The sequence below is a fragment of the Melanotaenia boesemani genome, chromosome 7 (genome assembly GCF_017639745.1).
Source record: "Melanotaenia boesemani isolate fMelBoe1 chromosome 7, fMelBoe1.pri, whole genome shotgun sequence".
Lineage (NCBI taxonomy): Eukaryota > Metazoa > Chordata > Actinopteri > Atheriniformes > Melanotaeniidae > Melanotaenia > Melanotaenia boesemani.
In genome coordinates, this window is record NC_055688.1 from 21,562,636 (window position 1) to 21,581,940 (window position 19,305).

The 19,305-nt window shown below is 40.2% G+C and overlaps 1 protein-coding gene across 11 annotated transcripts in view; it reads left to right on the forward strand.

Moving 5' to 3' along the window:
- The window catches only part of dlg3 (discs, large homolog 3 (Drosophila)), a 102,031-nt gene that overhangs the window by 66,622 nt on the left and 16,104 nt on the right, over positions 1-19,305 (forward strand). For 6 of the 11 annotated variants that reach the window (XM_041990579.1, XM_041990582.1, XM_041990577.1 and 3 more), the window contains 7 exons: positions 188-312; positions 688-857; positions 1,049-1,185; positions 1,669-1,813; positions 2,747-2,909; positions 12,865-13,021; positions 13,572-13,674. In XM_041990579.1, coding sequence (XP_041846513.1) covers positions 188-312; positions 688-857; positions 1,049-1,185; positions 1,669-1,813; positions 2,747-2,909; positions 12,865-13,021; positions 13,572-13,674 — 1,000 coding nt within the window. Of the gene's footprint in view, positions 1-187; positions 313-687; positions 858-1,048; positions 1,186-1,668; positions 1,814-2,746; positions 2,910-3,658; positions 3,785-12,864; positions 13,022-13,571; positions 13,675-19,305 lie in introns of all 11 variants that reach the window. The other 5 variants (XM_041990581.1, XM_041990588.1, XM_041990583.1 and 2 more) reach the window with 2 other exon arrangements.

Genomic DNA, 19,305 nt, shown 5'->3' on the forward strand with positions numbered 1-19,305 from the left:
TGTCACATGGAAAGATAAATGCATCTATATCCACAAATTCAGAATTTAGAAATAGCTTGAGAAACCCTTGTGGCCAGTACAGCTTAAGGCCATATTTGTTTTGTCACCCATATCTCATTGCATTCATATACAAGTATGTGCTGTTTATTGTCACCTGCTGAAAATGCCAATCACAACCTGTTTTCAGGGGAACTCTGGTCTGGGCTTTAGCATTGCCGGAGGGATAGACAATCCCCACATTCCCGATGATCCAGGGATTTTCATCACCAAGATAATCCCTGGAGGAGCAGCTGCTATGGATGGACGACTGGGGTATGTTCACCCCCTTTAACACGTTCCCCTCCTCCTCGCCTCGTTCATTCCTTCTACTCTTTCCTGGCTCTTCTGCAAACTTCCATTCTCTGTCTACTTTAAACTCTCTATTCTAATGCAAAGCGCTCACAAACACTGTGTCCCGCCAGGCAGTGCTGTGTGGGAGGCAGAGTTTCTTCTGCCCTCTGCCTCCAGGCTCCATGTGCTTCCTCAAAGTAATGATTCATGGCAAAACCAAAGGCTGAAACATGCAAAAATCATAATATGGAGTGCTTTGGAGGTTTCTTATTATATTAGCCCTGCTTGGGTCTCCCTGCCTTTGTATACTAAGCACAGAGATGTATGTGATGTATATACAAACTTTTCCTTTGACAGAGTTAACGACTGCGTGCTTCGTGTGAATGATGTTGACGTCTCTGAGGTGGTTCACAGCCGGGCAGTGGAAGCCCTGAAGGAGGCGGGGCCTGTGGTGCGGCTGCTGGTCCGACGGAGACAGGCCCCACCTGAGACAATTCTGGAGGTTAACCTGCTAAAAGGGCCCAAAGGTGAGAGGCACATAGAGATACATATCCATTCTCCACATCCCTTCTTGTACAGCATTGCAATAATTAGTCATCAATAGTTTTCAAATCCATTTAACATGCATTTATTAATACTGAATAGAGACAAAAAAAAAGTTAGTGTGTCAGGGTTAATTCTTTGTACATGAAATGACATCTGTGTGTTACTCAAACAGGTCTGGGATTTAGCATTGCTGGAGGTATCGGCAACCAACATATTCCAGGAGACAACAGCATCTATATAACCAAGATCATAGAAGGCGGAGCTGCTCAGAAAGATGGACGACTGCAGACTGGAGACCGCCTGCTAGCTGTATGAGCCTGCAACTCATTCTGACTCACCCACATTTCTGCTGTTAAAAAACAATAGATGTTCATGTAGCAGATATTAGACATAAAATTGGCAGGATTTTTTCTTTATGTTTTTGTTTTCCTCATTCATTCACTTTAACTCCAGTAAGTGGAACCAAAATTATCCAAATATGCTATCCAGTCCATCAAAATATAGCTTTGCAATTATATTTTACCTAAAGGTTAATTGTGGAAACTCATAGCATCTTACGAACTTCCACATACTGCTTTTGATCTCTGTTAATGCCACACAGTGTGCCAACATTTTCTCTGCTGTTGAAATGTGCTGTAACCTCATAAAACATTCAAGCTATGATTCATTATTGTGTTGGCTGGTGGATGACTGCAGGATGTTGTCACAGTGCAACTAAGACACAAAGCTTTCAGGTGTTGATACAAGGTTTTTTTTTTCCTCCTGTCCTTTTTTGACAATCGGCACATTCAGGTGAACAACATTGTGCTGCAGGACGTACGTCATGAGGAGGCGGTAGCTGCGCTAAAGAACACCTCTGATATGGTTTACCTCAAGGTGGCCAAGCCAGGACCTGTGCATCTGAACGACATGTATGCCCCGCCAGACTACTCCAGCAGTACGTATCTACCTCGTCTTGTCATCCTAATCATACCGATCCTGTTCCCACACTGTCCAAGACAGGGACAGCATTTTATATTCACTACTCCACAAAGGGAGAGAATGTTTATTGATGTAAAACATTTGATGTCATGTAAAAAAGACTATTTGAAAGACAGGTCCATGTTTGTCTTGCACTGGGAACCATCTCTTCATCTTTATCAGAGATGTTGTCAGAATTTCTGTGTTGGATCACTGTTCTCTCCCCCAAACTTCAATGCCAGGACACCCACATAGTGCATGTAGTAAATGCTTGTACACACACAAACACACAAACCTTCCCACAGCAACGACAAGCGCAGTTCTCTGCCTCCCACTGACTGTGGATGGTTTCTCACATCCCACCTGCTCATGAGAGCCCACGATCCAGAGCTGCAGTTTCTCAGATTTCCACAGAACAGTGATTTAATATTATAAGGGGCCATTGTGGGCTTTTTCATATATGTTAAATGCTTGCAGTTGTTTATGTTTAAGTGGGCTCTTCATGCAAACTTAACCCTGCTTTCACATCATTATCACCATCAGCGTTAGTGGAACAGGTTATCTAGATTTGAAACACTTTTTTTATGATGATCATTCAGCAGGAGGTTGGATTTTATTATTAGAATTATAAATTATTAAGTAGTAGTTTACTATTGTTTAATAATCAGAATGAAGAAAAATGAAGAGAGACTCAAATGAGATATTTGTGGTTTTAGCCATTACTCTGTTGCTAAAAAAGATATGTGGTAAGAAATCTAAATATTCTAAGTATAATATAATATAATATAATATATCTAAATGTTCATTAATCTTGATAATACAGAAGCAACGGATGTGATTTTTATTGTGCTGGGTAAAACTACTGTGCTGTTGTGCCTGTGTTGTAATCATTCTTTCTTTCCCCCTACTGGTCTGGCCCTCCCTCCAGCCTTTCCCACCATGGTGGACAACCACGTCAGCCACAACTATATGGGGGCAATGGAGCCCAAGCCAGTTTACCCTCCACCCCAGGTCACCCCATCCAGGTATTCGCCTGTTCCCCGCCACATGCTTGGGGAGGAAGATTTCACAAGGTAGGTTGCAAGGCTGTCCTTCCATGACCCATTCCTTTATAATACTGCCACATTCTCGATGCTCTCTGTGCACTTTCAGGTGGTGTGGTCATAGTTAAAGAAACATGGCTGTGGATCAAACTTGATTGAGACTAAATTACATTTTCAAATACTATTATAATTTTGCCTGGATTTCATTCACTTTCCAGTGTCCTTAATTTTGTTTCTGCTTTACATGTATCACCATGGTTCTTCTGATGATACATGCCTGTACTGTAGTTTAAGTGCCCATATGAAGTGTTTGACAAAGGAAAAATTGATTTTTAGTTTATGGATGTCAGTTCATTGAGACCCTGGTGATGCATACTACATCGTAGCTGGATAGTGTGTGGTGCCCATGAGCGGAGAAAGGCCCCTTGTCACTTCTTGTACTTGCTATGACTTTGTTAACTCTTGAACTCATATCCAAGTAGAGGATCAGAAGTAACATTCATGTGGTCTTGGTTAGGCTGTCCCATGAGGTTTTGGGTCAGCTTAACCCACAGCACTGGGGAGAGAAGGCTGTATCCTGTGCTGGGAGTGTGTTAACATATATATGTGTGTGTGTGCGTGTGCGTGTGTGTGTGTGTTTAGGCCTATATGTGTCCTGTGAAGTCCCTGTATAAGCTGTCTACATGACTTGTTTGTGCATTTGTCGCATCTTTGTTGGTATGTGTGCTTTCTTTGTGTCTTACACTTGTCCCGTTCACTGTGATTCCTGTACCCCACAGCAGGGCTGAGCCTATTTACAGTGTCATCCACAAACCTGGGGATAGCAAGGTGCCCCAGGCCCTCTACAGAGGCTTCTATCCTTCCCCTGCTCCCTTGTGCCAAGGTCCACTCCCCTTCTCTGGCAGGTACTAACATAGTCTATCACGCCTTGCTTAGCTAACCCTCCTCTCTATAGCTCAGCATCTGGATCTGGCCTCAATGAGAAGTAGGGCTAAAGCACAGAGGATACCTACCTTATCTGTAGTATAATGTGTTACATGTGTGCACATACTGTACCAAAAGCAGTGAAGATGGATTGAGAGGTTAAAGAGCAACAGAGAGAAGTGAAGGAGAGGGGAGGGTTGGAAGGGGTCGCAGGGTGATATTTGTCATTTTCTCTTTCCGTTTTCTATGTTTGTGTTTGCATGTAAATGTGTCATCGCTTCATGTGTGCTTTACTGCTTTATACTGTTGCTTGTGTGTCAGTGTTACTTACTTGAACCCCTACATACCTATTATTTAACTTTTATGGCAAGATTCAGCTATCTGGGATTTACTTGAGCTGTTCTTTAGAGCAGGATAGTGTGGAGGATTAGTTGTAAGAGACTTGCAACAAATATGTGGTTGGATGCAACACAAAGTTGCACCTGACCAGAAGCTTTAGTAGCCTTCAACAAACTTCTGGTAGAATTTTGGTAGGATATTTTCCCACTTTTTGGGGGGTAGAATTGGTCAAATTTTGTTGAATTTTTGGTTTCCTGTCATGGCATAGATTATACTTTTCATCTTGGTGCACACATTGTCAACAGCGCTGTGGTCAAAACTTTGGGAAGGCCATTCCAGCAGGTTAACTTTTGTCAGCTTTATCCATTTAGCAGGTATTTAATGTGTGATTGGGGTCTTAGTCCTGAGGTGAAATCTGCTTGTTACAATTCTTAACTGTCTACTAGATGCAATATATTATATATATATATATTGTAAAACAAATGGCCTAAAACCCCCTAAAATAACATATTAAAAAGCAAAGAGGCTAGCAGCCACTACCTGTGCATGTGCTGTTATTGCTGTGCTTGCCCATAAAACATTATTGCAGAGGGCTTCTTTTTTTTCCTTGCAGCAAGCTGTAGTTGAGTGTGAAGGTGGCAGGCTTAAGGAAGTAGTCTTTTGTAATATAAAACCTCCTTGACAGCTGGCAGTTCCATCTATTTCAAATTTATGCCAGATCTGTACTGTAGTGCATCCTGGGTTGCTCTTGATCAGCAGAATTAATTTCCTCTGTTGAGGGTTACAGTTTGGGTCTTCTTCCAGACCTTAGCAAACCGGTCATGTCTTTCAGTAACCAATACTTTCAGAAAGTTATTAGAGCTCATAATCTGTAGTTGTTTTAAAATCACTCCAAGAGACATTCCTGACTCATGTGAATTTACAGTTCTCCGCCACCAATCTTAACTGAACTCACTGGACTTTCTTGCTACATTGTGTTTTGACTAAGTGAATGGCTGTCAAAAAAGATTCAACATTTTGCCAAAAAGAAGTTACCAGCTGCAATCAATCACGATCAGACAGGAAGTTAAGAGGCCTTAGGAAAGTAAAGTGAAGTCTTTTTAACTCACGCTCAGCTGATTTCATGAAATCTGCAATAACAAATGATTTTTTTGTCTCTCTCTCTCTTTAGAATATGTTAAATAATCACCCTGCCTCTGAAAAAGGGTCAGTTTAAAGAAATCATTAAAAGTCTATTTTTGTCACAACATCTATGTGGGTAATGAATTTATGTAAAATGCAAAGAAAAAAAGGTGGTAATGCAGCTACTTCTTTATGATGTAAAACAAATTATGATAATAATATGATCTGTTCCTTGTTATTACTATTTGTCCATCAGTTTTCTACTAATCTGCTCACGTTCTTGAATTTCAAGCAGTAGCTGCCTGTTCACTGCAGTTTAAAATGGAGCCCTACCTGCTCTTCACAAACATCACCACAGGAGTGCAGCTGAAAGGGCTTCATGCTTTCACAAGCTGCTCGTTTCCATCTGTCAGGTGGCATTGATAAAACCAAGCCTACATCTCAGGCCAAGCGGCTTTCACTACTGGTTAATACAGAAGAAAATAGCATTATGTTTAGGGCAGTGTGTGTGTTCTGCATTGTTTGTTTATTTATTTCTGTTTCATTTTTTAAAATGTGCAAAACGTTCCCTGTTTTTGTTTTTTTGTTTTTTTTTTTCATTTCGACAATTTTGCTCATTGTATGTCGCCGCATGGATGAATGTTTTAATGTTTTGGTGTGTGAGCGACTGCTTCTGTTAATGGTGGCTTATATTGTGTTACATGTAAGCCATTTACTAATTCCAATTTGTGTTTTATTGTGTGTGAGATTCATAGACCCTGGTCTTGAGGTAGATTGTGTTATTTAAAAGGAATGAATGAAAAGGTGGATAACGTGACTGGCAAGAGCCGCCCTACACAAAAACTTTGCTTTGCAGTGTTGGAATGTTTTGCCTGCTGATCTATATAAATATAAACACAGAGTTTCGCTGTTACCATAAATGCAACTGGGAGTAAGAGCCTGATCCAATACAGACCAGCAGACAATCCGGCAGCTGTTCATCTGCACATTAGGAGAATCAGGCTACACACTCAAGTCTTACCCCTCTCAGCACCCATGCTGCCACCACCAGCCACACATGTGAACTGTTCACAGAGACATTTACTCACAGTGTGGTGACACATGAACACACATAGATGCACGCCTCGGATCCAGTGGACAGTTGTGACACTGAGACATACCTGGGTTGTGCACACCCCATACACTCATACATCAGCTGCGTAAATGAGATCGGCCTAAATATTGTGACCATGCATGCACCTGTTTGTACCCAGTGGAGTTGTGTGCCAGGTCCCTGGTGCGATCAGAAAAGAGCAAAATTGTCACAGAGGACGTCATGGCTGATAACCAACTTGATCCCAGTCACAGCAGATGAGCATTCAGCTCCGTCAGACTAACAGGCAGATTGCAGCCCCATCAGCTTCCCCACTGGCTCCAAGTAGGAAGGTTATTTTAGATAGATGCTATAGTAAGCGCAGGCTTCCATAGAAGTCGATCATGCTGGTTGTGAGGAATGAGTCAGTGCTTGTATCAGCCTTCTGCCCATCTGCACATCCCCCTCAGTAGTGTCATCAGAGACACATCCCCTGACAGCACCCCTCCTCTCTCTCTCCATTTGATATTACCCCTTTTCTAGTTTCTGTCCACATTGGACTTGATAAGAGATCAAACCTGTGTTTACTGTGTCTGTTTGCTGTAAACACACATCTGTGTGCAGAGGTGACAGTGTGCACAATCAGTAAATGAGCAGTCGCAGTTTGAGAGGACTATCGGGCCCTGCTGTAGATTCTGTGTACAATTCTGGGCAAATGTTTTGCAAACTTTAGATGCTTAGATTCTTATCTATAATGCAGCACCATCAAGGAAATGCTTCTGTTCTGTGCTCAAATCACTGAGTCAGGACAGTGACCCAGAAAGAAACAGCCAGAATCAGTATAGAATGATGAGAGGAATGACTGTTCCTGTTAAATATGAAAGAAGAAAATTTGCCTATTGGTTATTTATAGTCCTGTTAAAAGAAGAGTAAGCCCTGTCAGTCTAACCAAACATGTATTAATTTAAAAACAGCCAGGTGCTGTTAATCCAATGCAGGTGATTAACCAAACATTGGCAAGTGTGACAGCTGCTCCAGCTGGTCAAAGTGGTCAGAAGGTGTGTGAAGGCAACACTATGAAGAGAAGATATCAATAATGATCTTAGAGAAGCAGTTATTCTGGCTATAAAGCCATTTCCGAATCATTTTAAGTCCACCATTCTCAGTGAGAAAGATTATTCACAAGAGAAAAATATTCATGGTGGAAGATGTGGACGTCCCATAAAGTTTACTCCAAGGTCAGACCCTGCAGTGCTTCAGAGAAACTGCAAAGCCCAGGAGCTACATCTCTGAACACTTTCAAGCAATAGTGAACAAGCAAGGTTTGTTTGGAGTATATGCTCGGAGAAAGTCTCTTCTCTCTACAAACAACATGGGAGTACAGCTTAGCCTTCTGGACTATTGTTTCTTTGCCATATGAGACCAAAGTAAAAATGTGATCTATGGTTGTATTTATCTTTTATTTAAACCTGATAAGGACTGAATGATCTTATTTCCTTTGCCCTGATATGTAAACTCCTTAGAATTTAACAAAAAGTACTTTCTTTTTCACACAACTGTACATTTATTTTTTTTAAAACATCCTCACTTTATTTTTAGTGCCTAAAACTTGCACAGTACTGTAGAACAGTGCTGCTAGTTTAGCTGCCTTGTTTAGTCTCATCTTGTGTGAATCCAGAAGTCTGGGTACTGAAGCAGTAAGTGAGCTAATCAGTAACTATTCTTTCTCTTTCTCACACAAAGAAATACAAAACCTTTGACTGGTCAGTGCATGGTTTAGTCATCAGTGACGCGTTGACCTTTGGGTGGCACTTTAAAGGCTGCAAATGCTCAAAGGGGAGTTTAAAGTAAAACTAACTGCAGAAGATTCAGCTGAGCACACATGATAGGTGTTAATCATTCTTCATTCTGATTTTATTCAGAGTCACGGAGGAAGGCATGAAGTTTAAACTATCCCTTTAGCAGTGAATAAATTTGTCCTGTCAAATTAGAAGAAAAGAGCAGCCGCAGAAAATCTATTGGTGAAATTAAGTCAATGAAAAGGAAGACAGAATGGAGTATATACGTCTCCATATATAAGCCGATGTAATCTGTTTGGAGACGGGGAAAAGATAAAGTGCTGCAAGAGGTAATGTCTGTCTGTGTAAAATGGCGTCCATCTGCAGAGTCCACCATTAATCAGCCAAGCAGAGCCAATTATTGTGCTGAGTCCAGAGCAGCGTGATCTGCTGAACCCCGCAGCCCAGATATCCATTCACAGCTTTAAGATTGAGCTGTGATGGCCTCAACCAACACACTGAAGCACAGAGGGAAAATGCAGAGAAAGGAGGGGAAGTGGGTTCTGAATTATAGAGACGGCTGAGCAGTGCTAAAGGGTTTTTAGCACTCTTAACTGTTTACATTCCTGGCATAGATGAAAAGACAAAAAGGAAAGGGAGGGAAAGCAGGTCTTGCTATGTAAAGCAGAGACTTGATCCCTGCATTTAAAACTGCAGGAATTTGCTGCTATTTTCCATGAAAATTACCAGCCAATTCACATCTTGAGCTCAAATGTAACATACAGAAATACTGCTCCTTCAGAGTCCTGGCTGTAAGATAAAATGAGCCTTATCTCTTCAAATATTCCTCAGTAGTCTGTATATTATCTCTCTCTTTGGAAAATTAGCTTGCTATCCAGAGTTCAGCCTGGTCATTGATTATAAGGTCGACAAATCAAAACCCTCGAAGTTATGAAAGGTAGTCCACGAGTTCCTCTGTCTGTTTATGTTTCTGCACATTATCAAGGAGCTTCTGGGACTCTGCCTAGTCTCCAGAGGGCCAGGATGACAAACAAGAATGCTGGTGTTCTGTATTGGAAACGGCTGATCCCGTCAGCAGAGACAAGGGTACAGCTCGGTTTGAAAGGAGATCAAATCTGGATAACCTCCAGCCCAACAAGTCCGAGCCATGATAACTCCAGATGTGACTTAGGGGTGATTGTTGCTTCTTCCTGTAAGACAGAGGGACGATTATTCCCCTGGGTGCGTTAGGGTTAAATGTTGACTTACTGGTGATATGACAAGAGCGATTGTCACAGCCTGAAGAGGAGCTGTTTTCCATCACAGCACACAGGGATGAGATAGGGAGCATGGGGCTCTGAACACAGGAGCTTCTAAAATCGTATCCCACCTCTCAGTGGAGGGCCAGACAGAAAGAGGGGTTGAGCTGAGCGATGTGCATTACCCAACATGTTCACAGTCAACATATCATCTTCTATGTCGATGGTGAGGAGCCTTCCTGAGCACACTGTAAGGACATGCTCTTTCAGAAGCAAGCACAGGATCTGGATCCTGAGGTAACCATGGAGATCTATGCATGCCTTGTCAAATGGAGAAGAAAAACCTAAGATGGAAAGTGAGGCTATTTCCAACTTGATGTCAGTTGCTTTAGCATACTTTTTGCCATTTCTACTACTTGGCCATTTTTTATTATATTGTACTAAAGAATCATAAAAGGCTTGTGGAAAGAAAATTAAGAACACGGCTGAGCTTAATATTGTTAATACAGTTGTATGTGTATTTTCCCTAAATCTCTCTCGTAGGGAGCTGTGCAGAGAAAGATTAAAAGATTTCTGTTTGGTTGTTTTATTTAGAGTTTTACAAAACTCTGTTCTTCTGGTAAAGTCAGTCACTATTTCATCTTTAACCCTTTAAAGCCCAACCAAAGAAAAAATGGGAAGAAAAGTCTAATATTTTTAATCTCAAGTCATAATTTTTCTGTTTAACAAAATGTAAAATAAAATAATTAGCAAAAATCATTTTTGTATATTTACCATTTGTGATTGTAGTGCATGATTGTGTTATTATTGTATCCACCAGGTGGCAGAAGACAAGTGTTGTATTGTGTACAACAATGTTTTGAGCCAAGTTTTTAGCAAAAAATTATGTAAAAGGTCTCAGAAACTGTATGTTTGAAATATGATATATATGGAATTATGGGGTTAATAGATAGGTACTGTTTTTATTGGTTCCATATTCCTCATTTCCTCTTGTGGAGTCTTTAGCAGTCATAGGAATATGGTGATTCTGAAAGTCTGGAATTTTTCCGTAGCCACTGTCGTTGGGAAAACTTAACGGGAAGTTGGAGTGCAGCCATTAGGGAATGAGCAGGAATTCTTCCTGTAGACCGCCGGCTGAGTACTGCAATAGAAGACCACTAATAAGAGCCATGCAGCGTTTTCTGTTAGAGGAAATTGTGTGTGTTTTTGTCCAAATGAGTGTATGGTTTGTGTGTAATGTCTGCAGGAAATATGTGTATGTGAACTGTTGAAACAGCTTCCGAGAGTGTGTGTGTGTGTGGGTGGGTGGCTGGGTGGGTGTGTGTGTGTGTGTGTGTGTGTGTGTGTGTGTGTGTGTGTGTGTGTGTGTGTGTGTGTGTGTGTGTGTGTGTGTATAAAATGTATTCACAGAGTACTTCTGCTGGACCGTAGCAGTGGTTTGGCCTCTGTAGCATCTTAAAGCTGCAGCGATCTGAACAGTCTGTTGGAGGATGAGTCATAGCAACTAAAGCTACAGCAAGCTTTAGTAGGTGGCCTATTGTTGTGTATTCATAGGAGTGGATATTCATGTGTGTACAAGTGTATATTTATACATAAACAGAATGTGCTATTGCTAACACTGGAGGTATTTGGACCTTGTGATGCTACTGATGGTGAGACTGAGTTAACTGCGTGATCTCCATAATAAACTAAGTTAAAGATTGAAACAGTTAACCCTTCAGGCGCTGGAGTTTTTAAAGTTTTTAAGGCGTTCAGTGAATGAGAAAAATGTTTATTATGAAGCAGACTTAATGATGCAGTAAAATTACTCATCAGTTTCATATTTCATAATCGCTGACAGCTGATTCACATGTCTGCCCTCTAGCAGTGGAAAGCAGTAACAGGTTTAAGCTCTTTTTCTGAAGACATGGCCTGATGCTTGGCACAATTTTGCAGCTTTGGCACTTAGAGGGTTAATATTAAAGCTAATTAACTTTTTTTAGTTTAGTTTTTTAAGCAAAACCTTGCACACCCTACATGGTCTATTTAGTAACACCTTCTTTAGCAGTTGTCAAGCTTTTAAATGCATTTGTTGCCAGAGTTCTTCAGTTTTACTTCTATCTCTGAGATTCTTGGGCCCATTTTGCTTTTAATGTTTATTTACAGAAAGTCAACGACGGGAACTGCGGTGGTGAAAAAGCCTTCAGCTTGCACCATTTAAGATAGTCTGTTGTCAATTCTGAGGTGTGTTTAACACCATTATTCTGTTGTAGAGACCACCCTCTTTTTAATTTTTTTTAGATGATGTAATGTTTGTTTCCAGTATACTCAGGTATTATATTTGAACTGATTATCCCCGTTATTGTTGACATGTTCCCTACAATGGCACAAACATGATCTGTTGGGAAGGTGTCTTTTTATTAAATTCTACTCCATTTTTAAATTCTTTTCTTCAAATAAATTTTTATCTTTGCTGCCAAAAACTTGCATTTTAACTTAGTAAGCCTAGTCAGAAATGTATTTCCCAAGTGTGTCAGGTTTCTTAAGTTGTTTATTTCCAAGCATTCGTTGCTTAATTTTGTGGTAACATTTGCTGCAGTGTAACTGTGCACCACCACTACACAATCTCTTAATCTGTCTGAAGATATTTTGCTGTCAAACTGTGGTTTGGGGTATGCTTTTTTCCAGTGCTATTTGTTTTCTTTGCTCATCTCGATTACAGTTGCTCTTAATTGTTGTTCCTAAGCTACATCACAGAGTGAGGAAACGGTTTCCTGAAGATGCTTTGATATCTCTTACTACCTTTTTCTGTATTGTGAACATCAGATATTAATTTTCAGAGTGCCAGATAGCTACGTAAAAGAGCCCATGCCTGTTCATTTTTTAGGAAAAATTATTGAAGAGAATTTTGAAAGTCCTGAAATATGTATCACTCAGCCTTTTTTTTTTTTTTTTTACTATAAATAAGCCCTAAAAAGATAACCAAGTTTTGAAATCTTTGTTGATGTTATGTTAGCTTATTCATACTTCTTTATTTTCCCACTCTAGATTTGTACAAATAAAAGATTATGCACTATGTTTGCTTAAAATGTATCTACTATTCTCAGTGACAAACATTTGGAATAGAGCACCCAAACTTTTTCATTGGATATTCACTGTATCAGCATTATGACTACTGCATAGCATTTCATGGTTATTCATTGTTCTCTGCTAAAGTGTAATGTCCTCACCTAAATCATATGACTGTTCTATTTCAAGTGCTCACTTTCACAACAAACCCACAATAAAAGATCTGCAGGCCCCCTGCTTGTAGCTACCTAAATTGGGAGCACTTGACATTTTGGTATCATACACGGGGCAACAAAGATGATGGTTTTTGTCCGAAAATGCCTGTGTACCCTCACCTGCATATGCTATTTCTATTGCAGCTCTGGTCACATCTCGCCCCCGTGGTTCTCCTGTATACGCTGTGCTTTGCCCTTCACCCTTACACTGTCACTCTTGTTTGGCAGGGAGCCGAGGAAGGTGGTGTTGCACAAGGGCTCCACAGGTCTGGGCTTCAACATCGTTGGCGGGGAGGATGGAGAGGGGATTTTCGTCTCCTTCATCTTGGCTGGAGGACCAGCTGACCTAAGTGGCGAGCTGAGGAGGGGAGACCGGATTCTCTCAGTCAGTATCTGGACTTCAAGCTTCCTTTTTGCCCACATCCACAACTGTAACAACACTGAGGCAGTGAGATTTTTAGCCAGCCCCCTCTGTCAGAATAATCATGGTAAAATTAAAGGTGGCCAAGTGTTTAGAAAGCCAGCAAACACCTGCCCACGATGTTATGTCCTTGAGCAAAACATTAAATCCTCAATAGCTCTGGGGGAACTAGGCTATGCCCTGCCTAAAGTCCAGTGCTGCTTCAAATATATCTGTTTTAATTTCAGTACAGCTTAAATTCTTACAAGATATTAGCACATTTTTAAATAGTTAACAATACTTAGGTTAAGCCTACCAGAAAAAAGAACTGACTTGTTATGTTGACATACTGTATGTTCGAGGTTCTCATGGTGATGGCAGATCTTATATTAGTAAGTTTAAATGAAACTATTTAGCTTGAATCTTGAAGACTTTGCCATTCAGCTGAACTTGTTTTTTGTAAAGATCTAAAAAAAACTTAACAAACATCTCATCTTTGGAATCTGATCTAGTAAAATTCTCTTTCTTTTTACAGGTGAATGGAGTGAATCTTAGGAACGCCACACATGAGCAGGCGGCTGCAGCACTGAAGAGAGCTGGACAGACTGTCACCATTATTGCTCAGTACAGGCCTGAAGGTGAGTCCTTACTATCTTTTGTCATGTATGAATAGATTTTTCAATGAATCTTGTCTCGAACTTGTAGTAGTACTTGGTTCTGCTGGGAAGGGTTATTGTCAAACACTGTTTAACAACCTGTTATAAGGATTCTTGAGACAGCAGTTGTCCTCTCTCTGATCCTACTGATCATAATCAGTAAAGTTGCTAAAATGCTGATTAAGTCAGGCCAACATTTGATCATTTACTTGATTTATATTTGCTTCGTGTTTGTGATAATTTGAGAAGGCACTGGTGATAACTCTTAAAACTACATTTTGACTGTGCCCACTGACATACATTAGCACATAATTAACTATTAACAGACAAACTACTTTAGCTAACAAGCTATCAGACTTATATGTACAGGCCTTCTTAAACAAGCTGAATATAGCACAGAATGCTTTATAAATTGCAAATGTAAATAAGCCAACAAAAAACAAGCTTAAAAACAATATATACCACCCCAGCTCTAATACACTTAAAATTATATTCTAAATGATACTCATTAAAAAAATCTAATTCATGTGAGGAAACATTAGAGGTTGAAAAAAGGTTGTGAACTTGTTGAATTATTAGATTAAAAAAAGAACTAAACATTTATGCTTGTTAGTAAAACAATAAAATTAAATAAAATTATCTGTTAAAATTACACAAAAATTAGCATAAAAATAAATGCATAACTTGGGGTTCTGGAGGTTCCACAGGGTACAATCAGATTAGATAAATAGGTAGGAAAATAAAATAAATAGATTCATTCATTCATTTCCTGTACCGCTTAGGCTCCAGCTTACCTGCGACCCTCATTGGACTATCTCAGAAAGTAACAAACGAGAGGCTGGATAGGTCACCAGTCCATCGCAGGGTCAACATAGAAATAAATAGATCTTCATCAAAATTTGTAGCACAGACATTGCAAAATCCCAGTCTAATTCACATTTGATCAACAGCTAAATCAGCTAATAGTGGATTTACATAATATTGTTTGGTATTAGGAGCCATTCTGAGTCTGCAGTTGTCCTCCGGTCTCTAAGTAATCAAGTCTCGTTTTTCAGGAATGCTAAATATATGTATATATATATATATATATATATATATATGTGTGTGTGTGTGTGTATATATATGTATATACATATATATATGTATATACATATAAGCACCATAAAGACTTGGGGCTTGGAAACAAGCCCAAAGATTAAAAAAACAAACAAACAAAAAAAAAAAAAACAAGAAAAAAAAACATACCAGCACCTTCAAGATTACAAATTCATGTAATATAACTTTTATAACGTTTATTCCGTAAAAAAAAAAGATGTAAAAAAGATCGAAACCTCTGCTCTGGACATCTTGGGCAAATACTTATCTAATGCGGTCTCTGCCTGTTGCCAGGCAACCAAACACTGACGCCAGAAATCCAGGAAATAGTCTGTCACGCTGCCTCTTTGTAAACCACAGTGTGGTGGTGTCAAGATTTCTACTTTTCGATTGATTAAATTCGAGAAAATATATTCTTCCCACCATGCCAAGAGACTACTTTTAACATGAATGAGCATTAACTAGGTAGGTAGGAAACGAGTATCAGAAGCTACACTGACAAGTTGGATTGTGGGATATGAAAAGCTTAGAGGTTGGGGGCTCACAACGAGCAGTGATATCATGATATCTGTTCTGCTCTCAGGTTCCACTTTTATGAAGGTGCAGTAATTAATCGTTTGAGTGATCCTTTAATGGTCAGCCATGTCTACCTGGTGCGGCGGTGTCCGATTGATCAGCTCTGACCGCACGGGGGGGGCAGCGCCTCCGATAGGTTGGGTGTAGGAAGTATTCAGGTTCAGGGGCGGGTCTTCTGTTAGTAGCTTGAAGAGTCAAGCCAACTGCAAGGCGGGCAAACGAGCCGCTGTTGTCTTTGCCTGTTCAAACTCCGATCCCTAAGCTGCTGCCTGTCGACAAAATCCCAGGCACCGATGGAAAGAGGAGACTAAGCGAAAAAATTAGACCTCTGCTTCCACTACGACACATGTGGAAATTTTAAAATGCGCTCAAAGTGAAGGTGGAAAGCGACAAACTTATCTGTCTACCAGCCAGACAGTGTGGATGGGGGATGGGCTCGGATACAACAGCAGCAGAGCTGAAGCCGCATGAACTCCCTAATGGCTGGATGAAGAAACTACCGGCTGCGACAGAGAATTAATAGCCAACGATTCGTTTAACTCAGGTGAGATTAGTAGGAAGGCTGACGGGGAGGTATTGACACGTTGAAATGGGTAATAAACTGCATGAATTACATTGTTAAACCCGTTTATTTACTGGTGTTGTCCTGAGGAAGTTTGCTGCAGTAACCTGTAGTTTTACTCCAGTGGTACCGTGTAAAACAAAACCCAAAACTATACGTTCCGTGTCTGAGCCATTAAAAGATACAATTAGCCTTCAAAGAGAAGCAACATAGACTGATAAATATACACTTTTCATGTCAGCCTTTAAATACATAACTGTTCTTTGTGTCAGACATGTATCGCCTCACCCTTACTTAGACCTGTACCATTACCTGGAGCCCTAACAGGTTTTGTGATCTGTTCTTGTTTTCTCTCTATTTAAAACACTCAAACTTAAAGTTGGGTGAATTCATTTTAAAAACAGTAAAGTAGCTTTACTGTTCTTATGTAACCTAAACTGGGGAGACACAGGTGTGGTCACAGGTGTGTGTCAGCTTGGTGGTTTAACCTCACCTGTAAGCTGTGAAGTCACTTTTTTATGTTGGCATTACATTTGTGAGTCACTGTCTTGGCACATTCATTGACGACAGACACTTATTTCATGCCGACTGACTGACTGACCGACCAGCTTATTCCGTCTGCTGCTTAACTTTTTGAGTTTATTCAACAAAATGGCTCCATTAGCTTGGCTGTGCTTTACAGCTGCCTAGACACATTCATATCTCTGAGTTTCACTCATGCTTTGTATATCTAAGCATGCTTCTGTAATACTTCAATAACAACGGAGAGGATCTTTTGAGCTTTATATCTTGGAGTAGTCAGGTTGTACTATGACAGGAATGTGAAGGTATAAGTTGTAGCATGTTCTGGCTTCATACTGATTTCTCCTCCAATAAAGCACAACCCTCAGATGTCATATGAAAAGTCAAGGTAATTGAAAAGGATGAGGAACAGGATCTGCGAGTTGGGATGAAGCTAAGCTTTGGGTTTTCCTACTGTCTGAAATTGGAGTTTATGAATTGTCATACTTGGCTCTCTGAGTTCATGTTGTGTCGCATGCCTGATCATTCATGCAGAATCTTGAATAACGATGCGGTCAGTTGAAGAGAACCTTTGTTGTCCATACCAAATCATGCTTTCAGTACTGTGCCCCCTTTTGTTACACAGTGAAGGACACTTGTCTGTGTGTGTACAGTTCTTAACTACTCTAAACTAACAAGTCGAGTGCTGGCAAATGATTGACTTCCTGCATCCCCTCTGGTGACCTGAGATCTGTTGCCAGTAAATATGCTGGCATCCTAAAGCTGTGTGTGACAAGTTGTTCATTTGAGTTTGGAGCAAGAGGAACCCCCAGTGATCTGTACAAGGACAAGTCAGCTGAGGGGGGAGGGGGGGGGGGGGGGCTGGCTAGTTAGGACTGCTAGTTTATGCCAGGCACACTGCCTGGAGAGTTTTCTCAGAGCTGGGGCCTGGGCATCCATGGATCTCTGATTGAAGGCCAGCCCTAAACACTATAAGAAGAGTACTACAATAGGAGCTGTAGGAGGCCTGCCTGACAATTACTGGCTTACTGGAGCATCACCAGGTCTTTAACTCTCACTCAGGAATTAGAGGGGTACTGCCGTGCCCCACCATCAAGGAGTGTAATTACAATTAAATCTTTCCTTGTAGGAAGTGGGAGGAGAGGTATGAAGGAAATGTTACACTTCACGCACCCTCATTAAACTTAGAAGTGTGTATTCCAGACTTATGTTGACACACTTTAGCCAAATTATACATGCATGTTCTGTGCTACCTTATCAGTGAGGGGGATGTTTGCATCCACCAGCTCGACTATCCCCGAGAACATGACACACTCTCACATTACAAGCACATGCCCACTGTGTTGCATAACTGGATCAAAAGAGAAGCCACTGTCCCCCAAAATAAAAAAGCTGTACAACTAATGAGGACACGCAGTGGGAGTGAGATACAGAATAGTCCCAGTTTCTAATAGCTGTCTTTTTTCTTCCTGTGGGTCACTCCTAAAAATACAGGCTAGCACTGGAGTTTTAATTGATTTAAGAAACCAGGACTTTACCATCATAGACTGCGACTTTCCCAGCTCACCCAAAGATGCTTCTATTTATTGAATCATTTGTGAGGGATTGGTCATTCCCCAAGAAAATATCAGTCAACACTGCATGTGAGTTGTTGTACACCAGATGGGTATAGTTTTTAAAATAAAATGTTATTATTAAGTCACCTTTTAAATTGCCATGAAAAAGTGGGACGTAAGGACATTGTGGTGTGTTTACAGTGCTTTAATTTGTAGGCTACAAGGATGCTGTGTTGTTTTTCTAATTCTAAGGTTTTTTTTGGTTGAATTAGTCCTTGTTAACTGGACATTTGGTCCTTAGGGTCTCAATAGCTTTTTAGATTTTTTTAAAATAATTTTTTAATGCAGCTTTAAAACTCTTGAATTAAAGACGATTTAAGACAACTTAAGAAAAACTCTGATCATTTCTATAAGTCGCTGATCTCCCAACTCTGACAGGTGGTTTACATGGTCTATTTCCCAGAAACAAACACACTGGTGTTTTTAGCTAAAACACAACTTCCACCCGTCAGAATGTGCATAGTAGTAGCAGATCTCAGTTTCAAGCAGCAGCATCCACAGCTGTGTGGAGTGTAGACTTTTTTTTCTGTTCCTTGTGCAGTATCATTCCAGTAATTTTGCTAAAGTCATAAGGGTTTTAATGGCCATGTTTACTTGAGTTTTAATTCGCCATAAAAATGAAATCCTCTTCAAAAAGATTAAAAATACCTTGTAAACACCTAATTCCGAATGAAAATGATAATTTCAAATTACACTTAAATTTGAAGTAAGTGGCTGGTTTATTCAGATTTTAAATCTGAATTATATCATTCCTCAATCATGTATATGTTCATTTCGCTTTACATTTATTCTGGTTTTGTGCATGCTCATTCTCTTGTCCTGTCGCGATGACGGTATGGTACTCTCACTCTTCTCCTCCTCAGCTGACCAAAGTTAAGTAGTATGCTAGTGTCGACCTGCTGCTTCAAAACTATAATCACAATCAAAGTGAAAATGGTTCTTATTATGTGGTCTTCCATAATTTAGCTGAAAAGAAATGAAGCAGGAAATGGATTTTTTCTTCCGGTAGATGCAAGTATGTCATGTCCACCTCCTGTCTAATCAGAACCTTCCCAACCCCCCGGAGCCTAAGCGTAACTAAAAAAACGTGTTTTCTATGTAAATCTCAATTTGGAACTACTATTTCCATGTAAATGCAAAGGAGAATCCTTCAATTCCAAATTATTTTATTCTGAATAATTATTTCCAAATTAAAATCATCATGTAACTGTGGCCAATGTCTGAGTTATAATCCATGATTGC